Source organism: Caloenas nicobarica, chromosome 5 (assembly GCF_036013445.1).
Source record: "Caloenas nicobarica isolate bCalNic1 chromosome 5, bCalNic1.hap1, whole genome shotgun sequence".
In the NCBI taxonomy this organism is placed as follows: Eukaryota; Metazoa; Chordata; class Aves; order Columbiformes; family Columbidae; genus Caloenas; species Caloenas nicobarica.
The window spans coordinates 26103685-26122667 of NC_088249.1; the positions used below are offsets into that span (position 1 = coordinate 26103685).

At 36.1% G+C, this 18983-nt stretch overlaps 1 protein-coding gene across 1 annotated transcript in view; it reads left to right on the plus strand.

Moving 5' to 3' along the window:
* SLC25A21 (solute carrier family 25 member 21) overlaps nt 1-18983 on the plus strand; it is a 258937-nt gene that overhangs the window by 147445 nt on the left and 92509 nt on the right. Inside the window, exon 2 of the mRNA XM_065635730.1 lies at nt 2687-2735. Coding sequence (XP_065491802.1) covers nt 2687-2735 — 49 coding nt within the window. The remainder of the gene's footprint in view (nt 1-2686; nt 2736-18983) is intronic.

Genomic DNA, 18983 nt, shown 5'->3' on the forward strand with positions numbered 1-18983 from the left:
CTAATTACAACCTTTTCTTTCTAGATAAAATTCAACAAATATCAAATTGAATGTTTTTTAATAACTCTCCTTACTACTAATATTAATATTCTTTGGCTGTTATCACCTATGTTGTCTTCCCTTTATCCAGAACTGAAAAACAAAACAATGTTGCATGGAGTGGGATGAAAATAAGACAAAACAATGGTCATAAATATTAACCTGATACTGTCGCTGTAACATAGTGTCAAGAAGCTGGGTGTAAGGGGTTGTCTGGCCAGTTTTATGTTTTGGAAGCTTTGTATGTTAGAGTGGAATGATAGGAAAGTAGGAAAATTGTATATGTTAAATTAGAACTCTCAGCAAGTATTTTATGTCAAGAATTCAGTCTAAACATTCTAATGATTTTGCAAACTTTATTGTAAACTGGTGTTCAGGTACATTTAGTTGAGAACGTTAGCATTAGTTTATACCCTCCTGTTACTAACTTCAAAAATTATTTGTATTTGTGTACAAAAACTTCTGCAGTCCTTTGTTATAAAAATAGATTATTCTTCATTAAGCGAAAAATCTCAAGTATAACAAGCAGAAAATAAATGGCTATTTTTAAATACAGGTATTTATTATAGGCTGAGCTAAAAACGCTATTGCTTTTATTGGCCAACTCTCCTTTGACTATAATGAGAATTTTCCCTCTGCTAATGCTTAGGTTCAGTGTAAAAGGCTTAGTTCGGTAAGTATTAATACCTGTATTACTCAGAAAGTTTGGATAAAATTGAAATAGAAAGTAGATAATGTTTTGGAATTTAATCCTTTCTTATATAAACTTTAAAAACCCCACAGTTTTCCTGTTCTACTTGAAACACTAAACTTCATAGTTCTAAAATAAATGAAATTTGAAACTTCAGGCCTTCCTTAGATTTAGATTTGGTAATGAAAAAAAGAACTCAGGTTTCTGGCACTGCAGTGTACTCTACCCAGGCAGAACCTGGTTCCTGCAGGAAGCCCCCCAAGAGTCTTTCTCCATCAAGTTGTCTGCCAAGGAATAGGGCAAAAATGCAAATTCTGTTAGTTCAATAGTTGATGTGTGGAACATTTCAAAATGAGATTTTCACTGTATGTTAGAGTAATTTCTTTGCCTTGCTTATAAAGAGAAAGTAGTTGAGTAGCCAGGCATATAATATATTGTCTTAGGTATTAGAACCTGTTAGCTTTAGTGATATGTGAGTTTCACCATATTCTGTGCCATTAAAATAAAAGGACCCAATCTGGACCTGAAGACAATGGCATCTGAAGAAGGAGATCATCTAGTGGAACAGAAGCATGTGCTTAATTTCAGTGGTTACTGTATGGTATACATGAAGAGGGGGATTTGCAGATATCTTAATTTGAATAGGAATGCTTTCCTGAATCAAGAGTTTTAGAAGTTTGCCCATAAATCACCAAAAGACTGATTCCGTATTCCAAAAGGTTTATAATTATTTTTACAGTAATGATAAACAGGTGAAATAAATGCATTCAAACACTATAGTAAGTATAGTCTTCAAAAACTGGTTTTGCATTTTGTAGTATTACATGTATTATTTTGAATAAAAACAGACTGTGGATGCTTAAGAGTCTTAATAAACCAGGGCACAGAAAGTTCAAAAACATGATAATCTAGTATCTTGGACATAAGGATACATATTTTCTCAGTATTTCAACATTCGTCAAGATTTGTCTAGTTGTTTTTATTATTTCTGTACATTAACATCTCAAAACTACACTTTTCCTGTGATCCTTATAAATACATCTTTTTATTGTATGTTTCCTGTTTGGAGTGAGGATGTTATGCAAAATGGACAGAGAAGTAGGCAAGCCTAGAAAATTTAAACAAATATAGAGAAGCTCTGAAAGTTCTTGCCAGGTGACATATGCCAGGGAGCACCAGCAAAATGTGGCTGGTAAACTTCTGGACTTTTCATGAGGTGTCAGGTGGGTGGAAAAAAGTAACAGAACCCATTTTGGAGCTGGTGGTGGCAGATGCGTTCAGGATCTTCCAGATCTCTTCTTTCTCTACATTCCTCCCTTGGACTCACGCCTTCCATTCTTGGACATGTGAAGTGCCCAGAGGTAAATTTAAGTGCTCATGGTGAGCAGTGGAGCAGGAAGGGGAAAAGCCAGAACTGCACACTGGCCTCAGCACAGAGCAGGACAGGATGAAAAGAACTCGGAAGGCTGCAGCTCAGATAGCCAGCTCAAGAATCAGCTGTCATTTTAGCATTAAATTCGTCTGAGCACCCAGCACTGTTGTACATCATAGCAGTGTCTTTAGGTGCTAGTTTATAGGACAAAGAAGCCAGTGGCAACGTGAACTCTCTTCACTACTTTCAGCAAGACTTAACGTATTGATTTATGATGCCAATCAAATGTTCCCACTGTTCTTAAGTCAGAAAACTGAGTAAAAACCATTATTAAATTGATCACATAGCTTAAGTCCTCACTTTCCCCACTGTAATGAAAAACTAGCACTGTTTCCTGTTTAAAATCCAGGATGGTTCCAATGTACTATGGGGAGTATGTTTAATGTACAAGGTACTGTATCATCAATTACACAATTTAGTTTTTTACTTTACTTTTCAAACTTCAGAAACTATTGGAGTCAATGAAAGTTGAACTACTATTTCTATAAATGTTTATTAGGCCTTTTTTTGTTATTATTTTATAGGTCTTGTAGAAATCTGCCTGATGCATCCCCTTGATGTAGTAAAAACAAGGTAAGATTCTGCTTGAACAGGTTTTGTTGACACTGGAAGACATCCAAATTAGGAGCTGTCAAAAAATCAAATCCTAAAACTTCTCTGAGTAAGATAACTTGTGCTTTTAATGGCATTTGTGTTTACTTACCTGTATCTACAGTATTTGACAGATGGATTTTGAACGGCATGACACATTTCTGATTAGAGGTCATCTAAAGGTGTTAAATCTGGTTTATGATGTGTACTTTTAATGTTGTAATAAAATCATACAACATGAAGAGGACTATAGTTAAATTCACTTACAATATGTATCACCTGCAGTAATGCTTTTATATGTAATTGGGAAATACCATATTGCCTCCAAATTAATTTTCCCAGATTTTTGAGACCTGATACAGATAATAAAATAAAGTGTTCCATATTTCTCTGCAAGCTAAGTAACTTCATGCTTGAACATTTTAAAATATTTTTACCTGTCCCTACTTTCTTTTCTGAATCTTTGTGCTTATGTGACTATAAATGATTAAGAGACCTGGAAAATTTGATGAAATGAAGATTTTTTTTTTCTAGTGTTGATTATTGAGATGGAAAAAGGAATAGTTGTGTTTCTAGATTTTTTTAGTGTTTTTGCTGTTCTATGGTTTTTGGTTTTCGTATCAATACATAAGTGAGTGTTGCCATATGTGAAAAGCAAACCAGAATGCAGAAGTATACAATAAGGATGAGACAACTTCTCATGCCATGAGTGTTACACACAATGCCAATAATTGTCATATCCTGCTCCTGGAGCTCTATCCAGGTCTCAGTCATGTAGGCAACAAAGCTTCACTGGAAGATGAATCAGCACCAAAAAAATGATGAGGACAGCTGTGGTCTCTGGAATATGCCTGAAGCAGTCAACTATGACTTGAGATTCCAGTTCCAGTTAGCCAACATGTGAACTCGTTATAGATGTATTTTTGGCTTCTGTTTAAATCGTGTTCTGGGATTCACCCAAGACCCTGAGATATACTTTTCTGCAGCTCGCATTTTGCACAAGAAAGCCATCTGTCTGTGGTGACTGCCCAACACCAGAAGACTGTAATGCAGCCTCCATCCATGTTCACTGCTGCTGAGGTGCTGTAGGTACTTGGGGCTTGGAGTTTGCTCAGACAGTTCCTCTGTATGCCTTCATAATATGGAATATGTTGCTCCATATAGAGACAATACACCTGGTAGTTTCAAGAATCCTCTCTCCCCCTCCAAAAACCACTGAGACCTTGCTATTAAAACAATATTTGCATTAAAAGATTGAAATTAAAGACTCAAAAACAGCAAAGTACAAGCAAAACAAATACAAGACCAAATTTAAAAGATAAAGATCTGTCTTGTTCTGCAGTCATGTGGTCCTTGTGGGTTGTGTTTTAGTGACTTCATTTTGGCAGGTTGTGCTATAACCACCTATGGCTCTCAAGCTTTTGTATTTACCTCTTCCTGTTTTCCTCTTTGTACTAAACCAGGAGTCATGTTCTTCTGTAGTATAAATGCAGCATCAGTGATTTACTTTGCATGTCTTTGGTGCCTTTGAGGTTGTCATCCTATATATCCTTGTGCCTCCAGTCTTGGGTGAAAGAACTTAATACATATCCTTAGAATCATTCATGATTTAGGACATGCCATATATCATATATGACAAAAAGCATTAATTGCACATCTGTTCTGGTAAACTGGCAATCAACAGATGTACTTTCAGCTATCTGATAAAAGCCATGCATACAGTGGACTTTTAGAATACAAGGACAGATTTCCCCATTTCTATTCCAGATTTTACGGGTTTTGTCATACTTTTTGTAACGAAAAAGCTAATCAGATCTGAGATCCAGAAATGGGGAACATTGAAGAATGTACAGGAATGTTTGTGAAGCTGTGTTAATATTAAAAACAAACAAACAAAACCAGAAAACCATAATAAAAGTTAGGAACCCTTGAACTGTGAAATCTGAGTCCATAAACAGTGGAATTAGAGAAGAAAGTAGGAAAAAATGAAAAAACAGTAGGTGTGCAGGAGAAATCAGTTTATGGATCATGGTGAAACAAAGAGGCTGAATCAAATAAAGAAGCCATTATGCAAACTTATTAATTTGAGGAAACTTCAAGTAAAGTTAACTCGGCTCTTCCACTGAGTTAACTGCAACTCTTTGCAGAAGTGGGCAGCGGAAAAGTGATAGTTTTTCTGTGTTTTCTTGATGCAGATATATTTAGAGATATTACACAGATTTTGCAGGAACTTTTCTGCTGATCTTAGCAGATGTTAGTACTTGAAAATACTTGCATTCTGAAAGCCAATGATAAAACCAAGAATAGAATAGCCTTTGATCTCATCCATCATTCCATTCTATGTTCCCAACATCATGCCACTTCCTTTCATTCTGTAGTGGTCCAAATTTCCTATAGCAGATTAATTCTTCAATGGCCTTGGAGAAGTTCAAATGAAACATTGCTTTTAATTCAGAACTTTGGATTTAGAATGTTTTCTAGTATAATAATTTACTTTATTCCTTTGTTGCAGTGCCTTTAAGTACTGTAGTGCACTTACTCTTTTCCAACATGGTATTGATAATCTGTTATTTCCATTTCCACTTCCAGCTATTACAGTTTTGGTCACTTGTTTGGGGTTTTTTTCCCTTATGGTTATGTGAAAGGATGTATAAAAGCACCATTCGTTGTTTAATTTTTATGGTGTTTCGAGTTTCCTGCCTTTTTTCTATAAAGTGTTTGTTTGGTGGAAAGAGTCTCATGACCTTTTCAAATTAGGGGAATATTGTTTGATCTAAATTAGCATTCTGAAGAACTTTAGGGAAGATACCAAAGGTTCACATCTAGTGGACTGGCGTCTTAGCATCTTTGCTTCATTGATTTTGGTGTATGTTTTTAATAAAAAACTGGAGAAAAGAAAGTTCCTGTCAGAGATTATTTTGAAACCGTGGAAAATGGTCTGGGTCTTTTGTGACAACATTTTGCAATGTCTTTTCTGTGTTTAGTAATTTTCTATTATTCTACAGTAACAATGTGCTAGACTTGTTTATCTCCTTACGTTAAGGGAGGAACAATATAGATACAAATACATGTTTTTATACTATAGACAAAAATGCTTAATGGAGTGTTTTTTCCTAAATGTACTTCTGAAAATAATTTTATTTTGTTATCTATTAGAACAGCAAAGATCATTACTTTAAGAAATTCGTGTGAGAGAGATAGCTAGATGGAAACAATGATGATCTATTGTTTTAGCTCTATGAATGCAACTTATTCTTCAAAATAAAGCTCTTTTCTCAATTACAAGACATATTGGTATAGTTTCTGATGCTATTTAAAAAAATGTACTAAACTTTTAATGTCTCAGTACAACAGAGACTCCTTTAGCTGTTTTATTCATCAGTTACCCTTACAATGAATTTAGCCACCTATAGATTAAATAAAGTGCCAAATCTCTGTTCTTGTGCTCCTAAATACAAGTTTTACAGAATCCAGTAAGGGTTTGTGTGTACCTGTGTACGAGCAGGGAGAGCAGTAGCTAGTTTTCTGGTACAAATACAGTCAAAGCATAGAAGGTCTACTTTTTAATTTAGAAGCCTAGATGATCCTTCTTTGCTGGAAAGTGAGGAGGAAAGTGTCTTACTCTAGATAAAGAACTAGTTTTGCTTATTTCTGACCTTTTTTTGGATCTCAAATGTAAGGCACACTGTAATGTCATTTTCATCCATCAGACTTACCAATGGATGACAAAAGGGTACACTAGATCATGACACATAGGACAAGACGCTGTCATATATGTTACTTTAAAATTAAAAATAGTAAAGTACTTTTCCAGCTACAGTTCTTCCTTTGTGTCCTAGTGGCAGGTGTTTTGGCTTAAGCAAATATACAAAATTCAGAACTTAATAGTGTTTTATTGTTAGAAAATTAAAACTTGTGCAACAGCTCACAGGTGTAGTTGGTAAGTGAAAGAGAATTACAGGGAGTTGTCTGAAGTCAAGGGAAAGCTAATGTTTGAGGGATCAGTCAAGCAACCTGGATTGGTAACTGAAGGATGTTGCTGTGGTCTGTCTGATGGCTCCAGGCTACGTTCTGATGTGATCCTGTAGCCTGAACAGCTTGAATTTTTAGAAAAAAAGCCTGTTCGTTTTTTTTTTTTTTTTAAATTTTATTTTAATTTCCCTACTACTGGATTGCTCACATAAAAATGACATTTTTGGGAGCCTGATAACTTCCAAACTATATGCACTAATATACAATTTTCCTTTCTATTTCATTTTAAACCTCAAAAAATGTGGGCAACCAAAAGCGATATTGCAAAATTAGAACTATGACTAGAAATAAAATTCTAGCTAATATTTCCTCAGGTTTATGAGTTGATTACCTTTACATGTGCTTTCTCTTTTTCATTGATTATCACTAATATTTATACAGATGAATTTTAATGACTCCACTATTCTTGAAAAACAAAATTCAAAATTGCCTGTGCAAATATTCATACAAACTGTGAAACATATATTGAAATAGAAATAGTCATTTTGGTGACTTGGTATTGTATAGGTAAGAAATGGAAACCATACTTTGTAACTTTTTTAACAGTTGTCTACATAACATTGTCTACATTTAATATAAAACACAAATGAAGAAATGCATGATAAAGTGCTTTCAAATAATAGAGAAAAAATAACACAACCTCACAAAAAATTTCTAATACGTAGTCTGAAAGTCCTGTGAACAGGGAAAATGCTATGTAGACTAGATGAATAATTTAGTTATCTCTTTCATTTTGGCAGTAATTTGACATGACTATACATTTTGAGACAAATATTTGAAAGAAAGATGGTTTCTCTCATGTCAGACTAATACAAAGTTGTGCTCCAGATCTGTATTGACTTTAGTGGAGACAGATTAGTTCTTATCACTTGAAGATCAAGGCTTTTTTTTACTTGCAGACAATGTATTTGAAGAATAGTAAATGTCATCATAAGCCAACTACCATGTAAAGGACTTGGAGAAAGTCTTGTTTATTATTTTATCAGGAGAGTCATCAAGGTAACTTCAGTCCTAACAGATTCAACATATATTCAACAGATATTGTTTTAATACTTTTCTGGTTAATTCAAATAATGACAGTTTCAGATGACTTTAATTTTTTTTGTTCTTTATTTAAACATTCTTCTGTTTTCAGATATATGTCTTCATAACACAGCCTTGCACTGGGATGGGCGTGCAATTTGGAAAACAATGCCTAAGAGAGAACCAGGAGGCATTCTTTCAAAAGCATTTACTTCAATTTATCAGGAGAATAAGTTAATAAGCATAGCTTGTTTTCCTGATGAACCTATTCAACCTCCTTGTTTTTTCTTAAAGCTGTTTCTGACCTTTGGCAGAATCTGGGAAAGATGCAGTCCATGTTGCTTCTACTTTAAAGCCTTTTTACACAGGTCAGCGTTAGATCAGATTCTTCATGTGAACCGACTTTCCATCTTATGTGTGGTCCAGAATATCAGCATTAAAAAAATGAGGTGAATAATTCACCTTAGAAACTTTGGAGAAAGTTTTCACCTAGTCAGGATAAAGATTTTATAGTTTGCTACCCTTTCTGCAAAAGACTAGACCAACATCATGGATCTAAAGCCCCAAATTTAGAAAATAACTTGGGATCTCAGTCCAGGTTTGGACTCCGCATTACAGACCTATTTCTAGTTAGCAACTGTTCTGCTGATTTGTGTGCATGTTTATCCATTTCGTTCCTTTGTTCCAATTCTGTCATTTTGGTCCTATTAAAAAAGTTCAACTTAGTACATGTGTTTCCGATCTCATTCCATCTGTTGTTTTGCAAGAGCTACTTCCTTTATATCATTAATTCCTCTTTGATTTCTGGTGTTTTTTGTTTGAGTGAGCAATAGTGGAGCCTGTTTCTGAAAAACATTGGTTTAAGGAAGAATTCATTGTCCTTATACAATATTGTTATTTCCAAATGACCATAGCTCACTTGGTTTGCATCAGGCCTTATTAAATTCATTTTACTTGATGCAAACTGCTTTAGTTAGATTTGTAACAGTTTTAAATAGTCTTCCTGTCCTGGGAAAATTATCAGGATATCAAACAACTCTGTATTGCAATACACAGTTGAACTCTCAGAAGACTGTTAGAAAAACAATGAGTTTTGGCCAATGAAACTCTTCATTTAGTTAATTTTGAATTTTGGAAGTTTTCACTTCCATTTCTCTTTTTTTCTTTTCTTTTCATCTACTTTTAAGTAATTTTCAACTAGGAAAAAAGAATATTTGGTTTGAAAATGTAGAGAACAACATGCATTGCCATCTGAAAGAAGTGTATAAAAATGTATTGAAAGTTATCATTTCCTGAGAAATGGGTTGTTTTCATTTTGAGGGAAAAAAAATCTAGTAAAAATAATCCCTAGCCAACTTGTCGTTACTTCAACCAAATGTCAAGACTTTTCTCTGGGATTAGTTTTACTTGATTTATCACTGTCTTTGGCACAATTGTTCATAGGATTTGTGTACATATTGTAGCTTATCTGGATTTAGCATTTGAATTTCAGCACTGAAATACTTTCACTATTTCCTTACAGATCCAATTTTTGTATAACAAGAACTTATATCAAATGTCCGATAATTTGTATGTGAATGCAATCCAGGGCTCTGTAATTTGCCCTCTACAATGTTTGCCCTCTACAATGTTGTTTTCCTTCTACATACAGTCTTTTAGGAATCAATAAGGGCACATGGGCTAATAATTCCTGCTAGATGTACTATTACAATTTAAATCCTTCCTTGAATTAAAGAACAACATTGATGTGCACTGTTAAAGAGATGGTCTGATTTGCAATGCTGGTAAAAGTGATTTCTGTTCCTATGTGCTTTTTTTTTAATTTATAGGCATAGCATATATATATTTTACAAAGAGTGTCAAGATCCTTTAGGATAAAAGGATCATGGGATAAATGCAGCTTCATCCTCCCCTCATATGATAATGTGTTACTTGTAATCAAGTAGCAGAACTGCTTAATAGTATCCTTATTTCAAATCAGTTTTGATTTTTGTAAAAACTGTAACGTATTTTGTTTCTTGATTTCAGAATAATCCTATCTCTTCTTTGATAGAAACTGAATTTGTGCATCATCAAATCAGACTGCCAGAAATCTCTTTTCTCAAGCTTTTCCTCAATTTTGATTTAGCGTTCTGCCATTTGCTCCATTGGTGGGTTTTTGTTGTTTTGGTTTTGGCTTTGTTTTTTAATGAACAGTAGGTGTTTTTTTAAACAAGTGAAATACCATAAAATAATCATTTCCATTTGGCAGCATGGCATCATGATACCATGCTTTGGTTTACATGTTATGTGTGCCATTTCACTGGCTATACTAAAACTACCCTCAGTTTCCTGAGTCACTTGTGAGCTATAACAAGCTGGAATTCCTAACACCCATCAAATAAGCCATGTCCACCTTCAGCATGCTCAAGGTAGACCAATAATCTCTACTTCCCTTTTAAAGAATCCTTTCCTTGTTTCTGAGGTTAGGTGAATAAAATGAAATGAATGAAAGCTCCAGACAGCTAATTACCTATGTACATACTACAGGAGTGCCGCTGGCCAGTCTCTTACACTAGAAGGAAGAGAAATGGCTTTTATGTGCAGGAAGCAAGTGTTGAGACCATCGTAGGAGAACTGAGGAGTCAGTAGCAGATGAGGAATGAGCTTTTTTGGAGAGGAAGCCAGTGGATATTCTCCTGCAGAGAGCAAAGAGAAAGACTGCCTGAGCAAAAGCCAGGAGTGACGAGAGGGAATGTGTGATCGTTTTCTTGCATATTTTCTTCTCAGTCCACTAGATGCAGAAGGTGTGTTTTGGGCCTCTGGAAGAAAGCTGACTTGGAGTGGTCTTAGTCCTCTTCAAAATGTAGTATGTAATTTTGTTTGACATTGTTGTTTTGGTGCATCTTTCCATATGTCCTTTCACACACTCCAAGCACAGCTCTGTCTAGTAGAACCCTTACAGATGGTTCCTTGTGCAGTTGATCTGAGGAATAAATGGGAATCTTGTTAAAAGACATATTGAATATTATGCATCCTACTCGTAACAATCCTTTTGGCAACAGACATTTGCAAAATTTAAATACGCATTTGTTCTTTTAACAGTTTTATGCTTGCTATTTCTCTTTTCCTCCAGTTTGGACAATGAGCTAGAATAGTCAATTTCAGTTTCCTTTAATTTACATTTTGCTTTTATTCTATATGCCATAGAATAATATTCTTCTGTGTTTGGATTTCCAGTACTTAACAAAGTTCATGTAAACATTGCCTGGCAACTACATGGGCAGAACTTGTATAATGACAAGAGCCTGAGGGCTTCCCTTCTATAATCTGCATCTATATATTTGCATTTTTTAAAAATAAATGTACACAGACATATTTGATTGCACTGGTGCAGCATCTTACTTGGCAGATAAAGTGAAGTTTCTTCACGTTTAAATTCTCTAGCACTGGAAAAACCTGCAGTTGATTAGCTGTGTCCTCACGATGCAGTTGCAAGAGGGTGGTGTGGACTGCATTTTGTGATTTCATGGGCTGCACATTGTGCACTCGCCATTTAAATCCAAGAAAGCTCTGAGTATTTTTCCTTCCTTTTGTTTTTATCTTAATTTTATGTAAATATTTCCTTTCATAATACGAGGCTACAAATAATCCTCTTCTAGACAGAACTGGCAAACATGACAAAACAGCTCCAAAACTGTAGCTATGGGGAAGAACCACACCATGGGTTACAAATATGACAGAATAATTCTTTTTTTCATTGCATGGGCTGATGGGAAAAGAAAGAAAAGAGGGAGAAGCTAGGACTAGATGCCCTCTAAAATAACCTCATTGTACTGGTGGCTACTTCCGTAGTTAGAACCTACCAAAGAAACAAGAGCCAGTGTAGAAACACTTAGATTCTCTTTGTAGTATCTTGAGATTTCTACAGATAATCAGGACGTTTACATGAGTTAGAAACCATGACCAAATCTTCATGACAAAAATGAAATTTAGTTTTAAACATTTTGGATATGTGTGTCAGCTGACAGTTCTGGAGCAATATAACCATATTTGTACAGAAAATACCCTGTAGTATTATAGTGTGTGTTATGGTTTGTATTAAAACAATAGATGTGTTTAATTATTTTATTTTAGATTCCCACAGCCCCAGGATATGCCATTGTATTGCTGTAAAAAAATAAGGGGGGGGATTACTATAATTTAGGGTAAAGTACCTTTATTGAGTTATGTAAATTGTCTCAATACCCCTTCCACTGTAATAGTGAGAAAGAAATAATGTTAAGAGTCTTAGCACTCAATGTAATGTGGACTATCATGTGCAGCATTTGTGAATCTGATTCATTTTGGGTATAGGAGTTCTCTTTGCATATTCATCTGCTAGTTCGTGGCAATGAGGAATAGTACCAGAACTGCTAGCATTTTATCCAGGGCTGTACTGGAGGCAATTTAGACTACTTCAGTAGCACCAGCACTTAAAATCACAGCCAGTTCCCAAATGAGGTGTTACAGCAGCCTGTGTCTGTCATGTGCTGCCACCTGCCACTGCTGTACCAGCACTCAGAAATCCTCATCCTGGTGTGGAGTTGAGCAGCCTCTCCTCCTCTCCTCCTCTCCTCCTCTCCTCCTCTCCTCCTCTCCTCCTCTCCTCCTCTCCTCCTCTCCTCCTCTCCTCCTCTCCTCCTCTCCTCCTCTCCTCCTCTCCTCCTCTCCTCCTCTCCTCCTCTCCTCCTCTCCTCGCCGCTGTTAGCTTCTTGGCCCCAAACTACAGCTTTTGTCCAGTCTATATTAAAGAGTGCCAGGTGGTGACAAGCTCCCTCTAATTCCCTTGGGAGGCTCCTCCACAGCCTACTGCTTCTTACAGCCAGGAAGTAAAAGGGGTTCCCCTTTCTCTTTGTTTATTCCCTTTAGACCCAGTAGATGCATGCTATACCCTCATTTTCTTTTTCTCAAACCTAAATTACTGTGAGATAATCCAAGCGGCTCTTTAAGTACTCTTTTCTCTGTATCAATCTTGTATTTAAAATATAGAGTCAAGTGAAACCATGAGGGATAACGTGGAATGAAAGCAAGAGTGGAAAGCAGAAAGTGGAGGGCTAGGAGGTGAGAAAGTACATGGGATTCTATTTACAAGAAAAATATGTGCTGAAAATAAGTATTTAAGATGGGAATTGGGGAGTGGAAATGAACAGATGTTAACACAGTTACAAAAGTAGTCTGGAGACAAAGAAATAGGATAGTTTTTAAAATGTATCCATTTTAAAGTAATATTTTAAATAAGGATAAAGCAGCTGGGAAAGGTTATGTAGGCTACAAGTTGGAGACATCTATGGTGTATGTAAGATTTTTTTAAAACAATCTAACAAAGCAGCTGGGTGAGTTATTAACAGAAGTTAATGATTTGTCAGTGGTATAAAACATTAAGATCACATTCAGGAGTAGACCATGGTCATGCCTGATTTCTTCATGGACAAAAATTTTGCATTAGACCACTGTTATGCCTTATTTCTAACCATGGATGGAACATACCTAAAATAAAACAAGCAAGGAACCACTTTGTGTGGGTTTTGGGGGTTTTTTTGGGGGGTGGTGTTTGTTTGCTGGTGTTTTTTTTGCAGGGGGGGCGTGGTTTGGGGGGTTTTTCTAAAGTTTACATTTATTAGTATTTGGTCGTGTAGTAAAATGAGTGGGAGTTAGTTTAAGTATGAAAAAACGCTGTTTAATGTCTTCATCAGTGAAAATAAATTTTCTACCTCTTTACATTTTTTTTTTTTCTTGAGTTAGCTTTTAGAAGCTATGGATACCGGAGAATAAAGCTGTATATGTTGGAAGCACAATGTAACTGTAGCAATGCCAATAATTCTCTCAGAGAAGTTGGCCATTAATACTGTATTTAAGTATGTCCCTAAAATAACTGCATTACACTAGTTAAGTGCCAAGTAAATCTATAAATAAAAAGAGAGATAATATCTTTATGAACTATGCTTTTTGTATGTTTTTATGAGCAGATGCGTCAGTGTGTATTCTAGGTCTAGAGGGGGTTTTCAGAAAAAAGAGTCTTCACATTGAGTAGGATGCAAGTAAAATACCATCTCCAAAATAATCTTGGCACAATAGAGCTGTCTTTTGAATTTCTTTCTCAAGAGAATGAAAAGAAAAACCAAAAACATAAGGAAATATTTGCAAGTTTTTAGCTGCTGCAATATTGTAGTAAGCTGATGACTCCCCGGTGAGAAGGCAGTGGGTTAGATTGTGCTTTTACAAGGCGAGTTGAGCCAGGGGCAGAGCCCAGCGGCACCAGCTGAGGAGCAGCACACAGAAGCGATTGTGCCTCAGAGCTGCTGTGACCTTCCTGGTTTTCCCTTATCCCAGTAATGGATTGTTTTAATCCAAAGCAGCATTAAATTCTCATAAGTACAAAAGTACTGCCATTCTTTTACCTTTTTATCCATTTCCCCAAATCCAGAGCAGGGGCAAAATAGTACCTGAGAATCCCCTACAGACTGGCTGCCCCATATGTGTCTGCAGTGGAGTGATTAGAAAGTGCTGCAAGTGCCCATATGTATCTTATGTGCTTCAGGATCTGTAACAGAGAGAAGGCAGATATACTTTTGAGTGCTACATGTGGTACTACCCATCTAACATCTGCCCAGATGTAGCAACTTCAATCAAGGTTGTTTCCCCAAGGAAGTATGTTGGGTGCTTCTTTCTTTAACACATTAGTGAACTGAATCAACTCAACGCAAGAATCTGACAAGTGTCAGAGACAATACAAGGGGGGAAGGAGGACAAGACAAGTGGGAATTGAGTTGGGAAAAGTGCCTGTAGACAGCAGCAGGTGTTTAGATTATCCTGCTGTCTCATGATACTTTTCTCTGAGTGAATCAGCTACAAACTAGAAGTATCAAATTAAATAGTTTTGAGATTGCTAAACTGGAATACACATTAGGAAAGGAAAAGCAAAAAGGAAAAAACTTCTTTTGACTTTTTTGTGTCTTAGAAAGAAGCAAGTGAAGGCATATTTGTTTTGAAAATGTGGTTCCACAACATTTTAAGTTCAATTCTTTTGGAATTACATTTGTTCCTTGACACACTGCCATGCAGTGACAGTTCAGAGAGCTGAAACAGTGGAAAACTGATCAATTAATCATTTTCTGGTTGAGTTTCTTTTTGACCAGCTTGGTTTCCTGAATTGGTTCCTCATGCAATTGTGTAACAGGCAATACCGGACAGAGAAGGGGGCAACTCAGGCAGGTCATCATTGGCAACCTCCAAACTGTATGCTAAATGTATGGATGAAAGGCATGTGAGTATACATTGGCATGAGACTGGAGTATGACTTTATATTTAGTCTGATTAAAGAGTGGTCTGACACTGAAAGAGTTAGTCCTGCTCCTGGTTCCTTGCCACCCAGCTCCCTTCTCTAGTGTATGCATTATGGTCCCACCATTGCCCTTGTGTCAGATCTAGCAATTACAAAACTGCAGGGAAAATTAATTCAGCTTGATGATAGATCAGAAATTAAGTTATTAAAAAGTATTGGTTTTCTAGTGGCTGCATGCTGTATGATCAGCTCTGTTGTAATGCAAAACTACATCCTATTCGAAGATGTACACATTTATTTACTATGTCTCTAAGTTAAATAAGAACTTTTATTTGCCTGATTGCCATTTTTTCTTTCATCTGATAGAACATATTTCATAGCGTTGTCTTCCACCACAGAGGGAATAAAAACAATGCAATAATGTTAGGTAGGTAAAAGACTTTCCTAATTTAGCTGTTGAAAGGTGAATTTTCAAATGAATAGTAGTGCATCCTTCTCCTTTTCATATCTCTTCTTTTTGTTGCCAAATTGTTTTATTATCTGAACAACTTGACACAGCTAAGAAATGAAACAGCTTACAATTCCACTGTTATACAGATAATGCATTGTAACATCATATGGCATATGTCTCAGGAAATTTAGGAATATACTGAAATTTACTCATCAATTTCATTAGGTAGAAAATTCCAATTTTGCAGTTCATTTTTGCTAAAAGGACAAGATGCTTATCTCCCTTATGTTGGCAACACTCCTCCTTACATAAGCTGTAGACCTTGCTGTAGTTTCTCATGGGCCTACACAACATATCACCCTAGGAGAAGATTACAGTTTCTGAGATGAATTTGTAAGTTGAATCAGCGTAGAAGGGTTCAGTGAGCATCAGAACTATCACAGAGAAAGGAGCAGGACCACACATTGAAAGCGAGTAGAAACAGGGGAGAAGGAACTGAGGGTGAAACCTCCCTGTTTTGTCTTAGGTGAACTCTTACATCAGTTCAACTGATTGTGGAACAGCTTAAGTCAGAGGCATCGAACCATTTAAATCATCGATGAATTAATTCCTGTTCTTCAGACTACTCATTTATTGGCTCTACAATACTTAATTCATGTGTCTAAATACTTTGCCAAATTTGAATGAATAAAGGATTCCTGGAGTTGCCTGCTGATAAAATTGCATAATATTGCAAAAGTTGCTTGTTATTACTACCATGACACATGATTGCAAATTACAAAAAGCTGTTGACTTTTCTGTGAAACATGTAATTAGGGTTGAAATTTTGTATTACAGTTTCAGCAGATATAATAATTTATGGTTACTAAAAGGAGCCTCACACTCCCTCATGTCAGCCCTACATTCAGCAGATTCAGCTGTCTAACTTGGCCAAAACCTAATTCAACAAAACAAGAAGAAAATTAAAAACAAACAAAAAATCACAACCAACCAAACAAAATGTCCAGCAAGTGTAGTTGGAGATGGAAGAATACAGAAGGAATTAAACTGAGACCTCTCTCTCCAGACAGTGGTGTGCATTTTTTCCATCAGTTCTGCAGAGCAGCATGAGAAAAATGGAACATAAAGTGTTCTGCTCTAGCTAGGAAGTAAACCTGGATATACAAATAAGTGTGGGGCCATGTATAAAACTTATTCCCATAGTTAGATGCTCTCACATAGGAGAGAGCAAGGATGTACTTAACAAGAAGCTTGAGCTACAGAATCATGAACTTTGAATCGGAGGGTGTATACTTGTCATCTTGCCATACACTGTCCTAATGATCACTAATTGACCACTGGAAGGACTAGATATTAGGATGGAAGGCCTTCTGATGTTTTGGCTTCTTGTGCATAATATTAGGACAAAAATAGTTGTGTCTAAATCCTCCTGTATGTATTTAGGAACAGGAATTAGATTTTAGGTATCTCAACAAGGATGTGGAGCACTCTTCTAGAAAGACCTGTGGAGGCAAAAAGCCTTCTATCTTTATGGTAGAGCTCAGTCACTTTCTTGGGTAAAATGACTAATAAGGGCATATGACAGTTGCCTGTGATAACGGGCTGAATTCACTGACTCATCCAGCCCCTTTCAGTCCACTATTTGATTTGCATGACAAATCATCAGAACAGTAATAAAAGAATGATGATGAGAGTGTCATGCTCCCATGCATTCTGAGTAACATGAAAAGAATGTCATCCATTAGAAACAACATAATCCTAGAGATAATCACACCTATGGAATGAGGCTAATAGTACCAGATATCTTCAGCTGGCTCTGCTACACATGAAACCTTTCCCTGATTAGCCAAACAATATTTTGAGATCAATTAGGTGCATTAATGATGCCATTTCTACTTGTTCACTTTGCAGGCATTCTATAAATGTACGCAGCAAAAGGATTTAGAGCTGTTGAAGAGGAAGGGCCAAGTCTTATTCTTGTCTTTTTATGCTATTCTGACAGCTCAAGGGACCTTGAGGGTCCTTGGAGATGGAAAATTTTCTTAATGGAACAGAAATCCTTAGGTGGTATAGAGGTGGATTAATGACTCTGCTTCACCTGTTCCTCACAAACTCTTATATGGGAATAGGTAATTCTGGAAAGAAGTCAGTGGTCAGAATGTCTTTTATACTCTGGCTTTTTGTGGCTGCCAGGACAGACCCTTGTGACTAATAGGAATTCAGCATCAATTAGAACAACTCCCAGAGTTATGTTATGTGTGCTGGGGCTACAACAGTTCCACTATTCTTGGCTAGCCTGAGTGCAGGGGAGCTACACGAAACAGCTTTGAAATGCTTGGCCCACAGTCCTTCCTCCCACTTAGTCACATTGCTTAAGGATAATGTAAACGCCAATCTTGGGTGACAAATCATAAAACTGGTACAGCACAAGGCAAATTCACAGGTGCTCTTGGAAGACGTAATTTGTGCAGTTGCACCAACTTTCAATTGATGTGAATAAATAGCCAGAAGCCTTTGGAAAGAGGTTATTTTACTATCTGCAGATAAGTTAACTTGTAACCAGACAGCTTCCTTCAAGTACTGGTGTTTGAAAGCTTCCACATTTGAAAAATAATTTTTATCCAGAGCATAATGAAATTCAGAATAAACAGAAATTTGGTCAGCTAAAATTGTGATGAGTCATAGCTTGAGATCATTACATGGAATATTTAAGCCAGGTTTTGTTATAAATTCAGTTTTGGTAAATGTAAACTTTTGTATTTGTTGTAATTTTCCTTGAAATCGATCAATGTTTTCAAAGTGGAATTTACCCATAGCAATCCCCTTTATCAAGCTGGAATTTTTCTTTAACTTTGCTGTAAATGCACCATCACTGTTTCAGTGATGTCTATAAAAGGATCTGTAGAAACTGTTTCAAAGGTGTATTATCTTGTTCTCTTTTTCAGGTGTGGTTCATAATGTGGCTTAGTTCCCACTGAGGAACTTCTGATATGAGTTAGGCACATATGTCTGTGCAGGAGGAGTCAAATTCAAAGAATGTTTCATTGATGTACAAGTTGCACAGTGTCTGAGCACATAATCAAGGGCAGAGTTTTGAATAAATAATTTAACTGTGGTTATATTTCTTTTATCTGCAATACTCACTTTACAATATTGGCCTATGCTTCTAAAATGGCTGGACTGTCTATAGAAGAAATATATTATATTCTTGATAAGTACATAAAATTGGGGGGTTATATGTTTAATACTGATTTTTTTTGTGTGTCTCTTGTAATTCTGTGTTTTGTGGTACTATAATCTTTCTTTTCAATAATTTTCCCTTCTACACCAGTATATTTTAGTACTTTTCTTGTATGCTAAGCGAGTACAAGAACTTAGGAGCAGAGAATTTAATTGCACTTTCTGTTGTTATAAATACTTC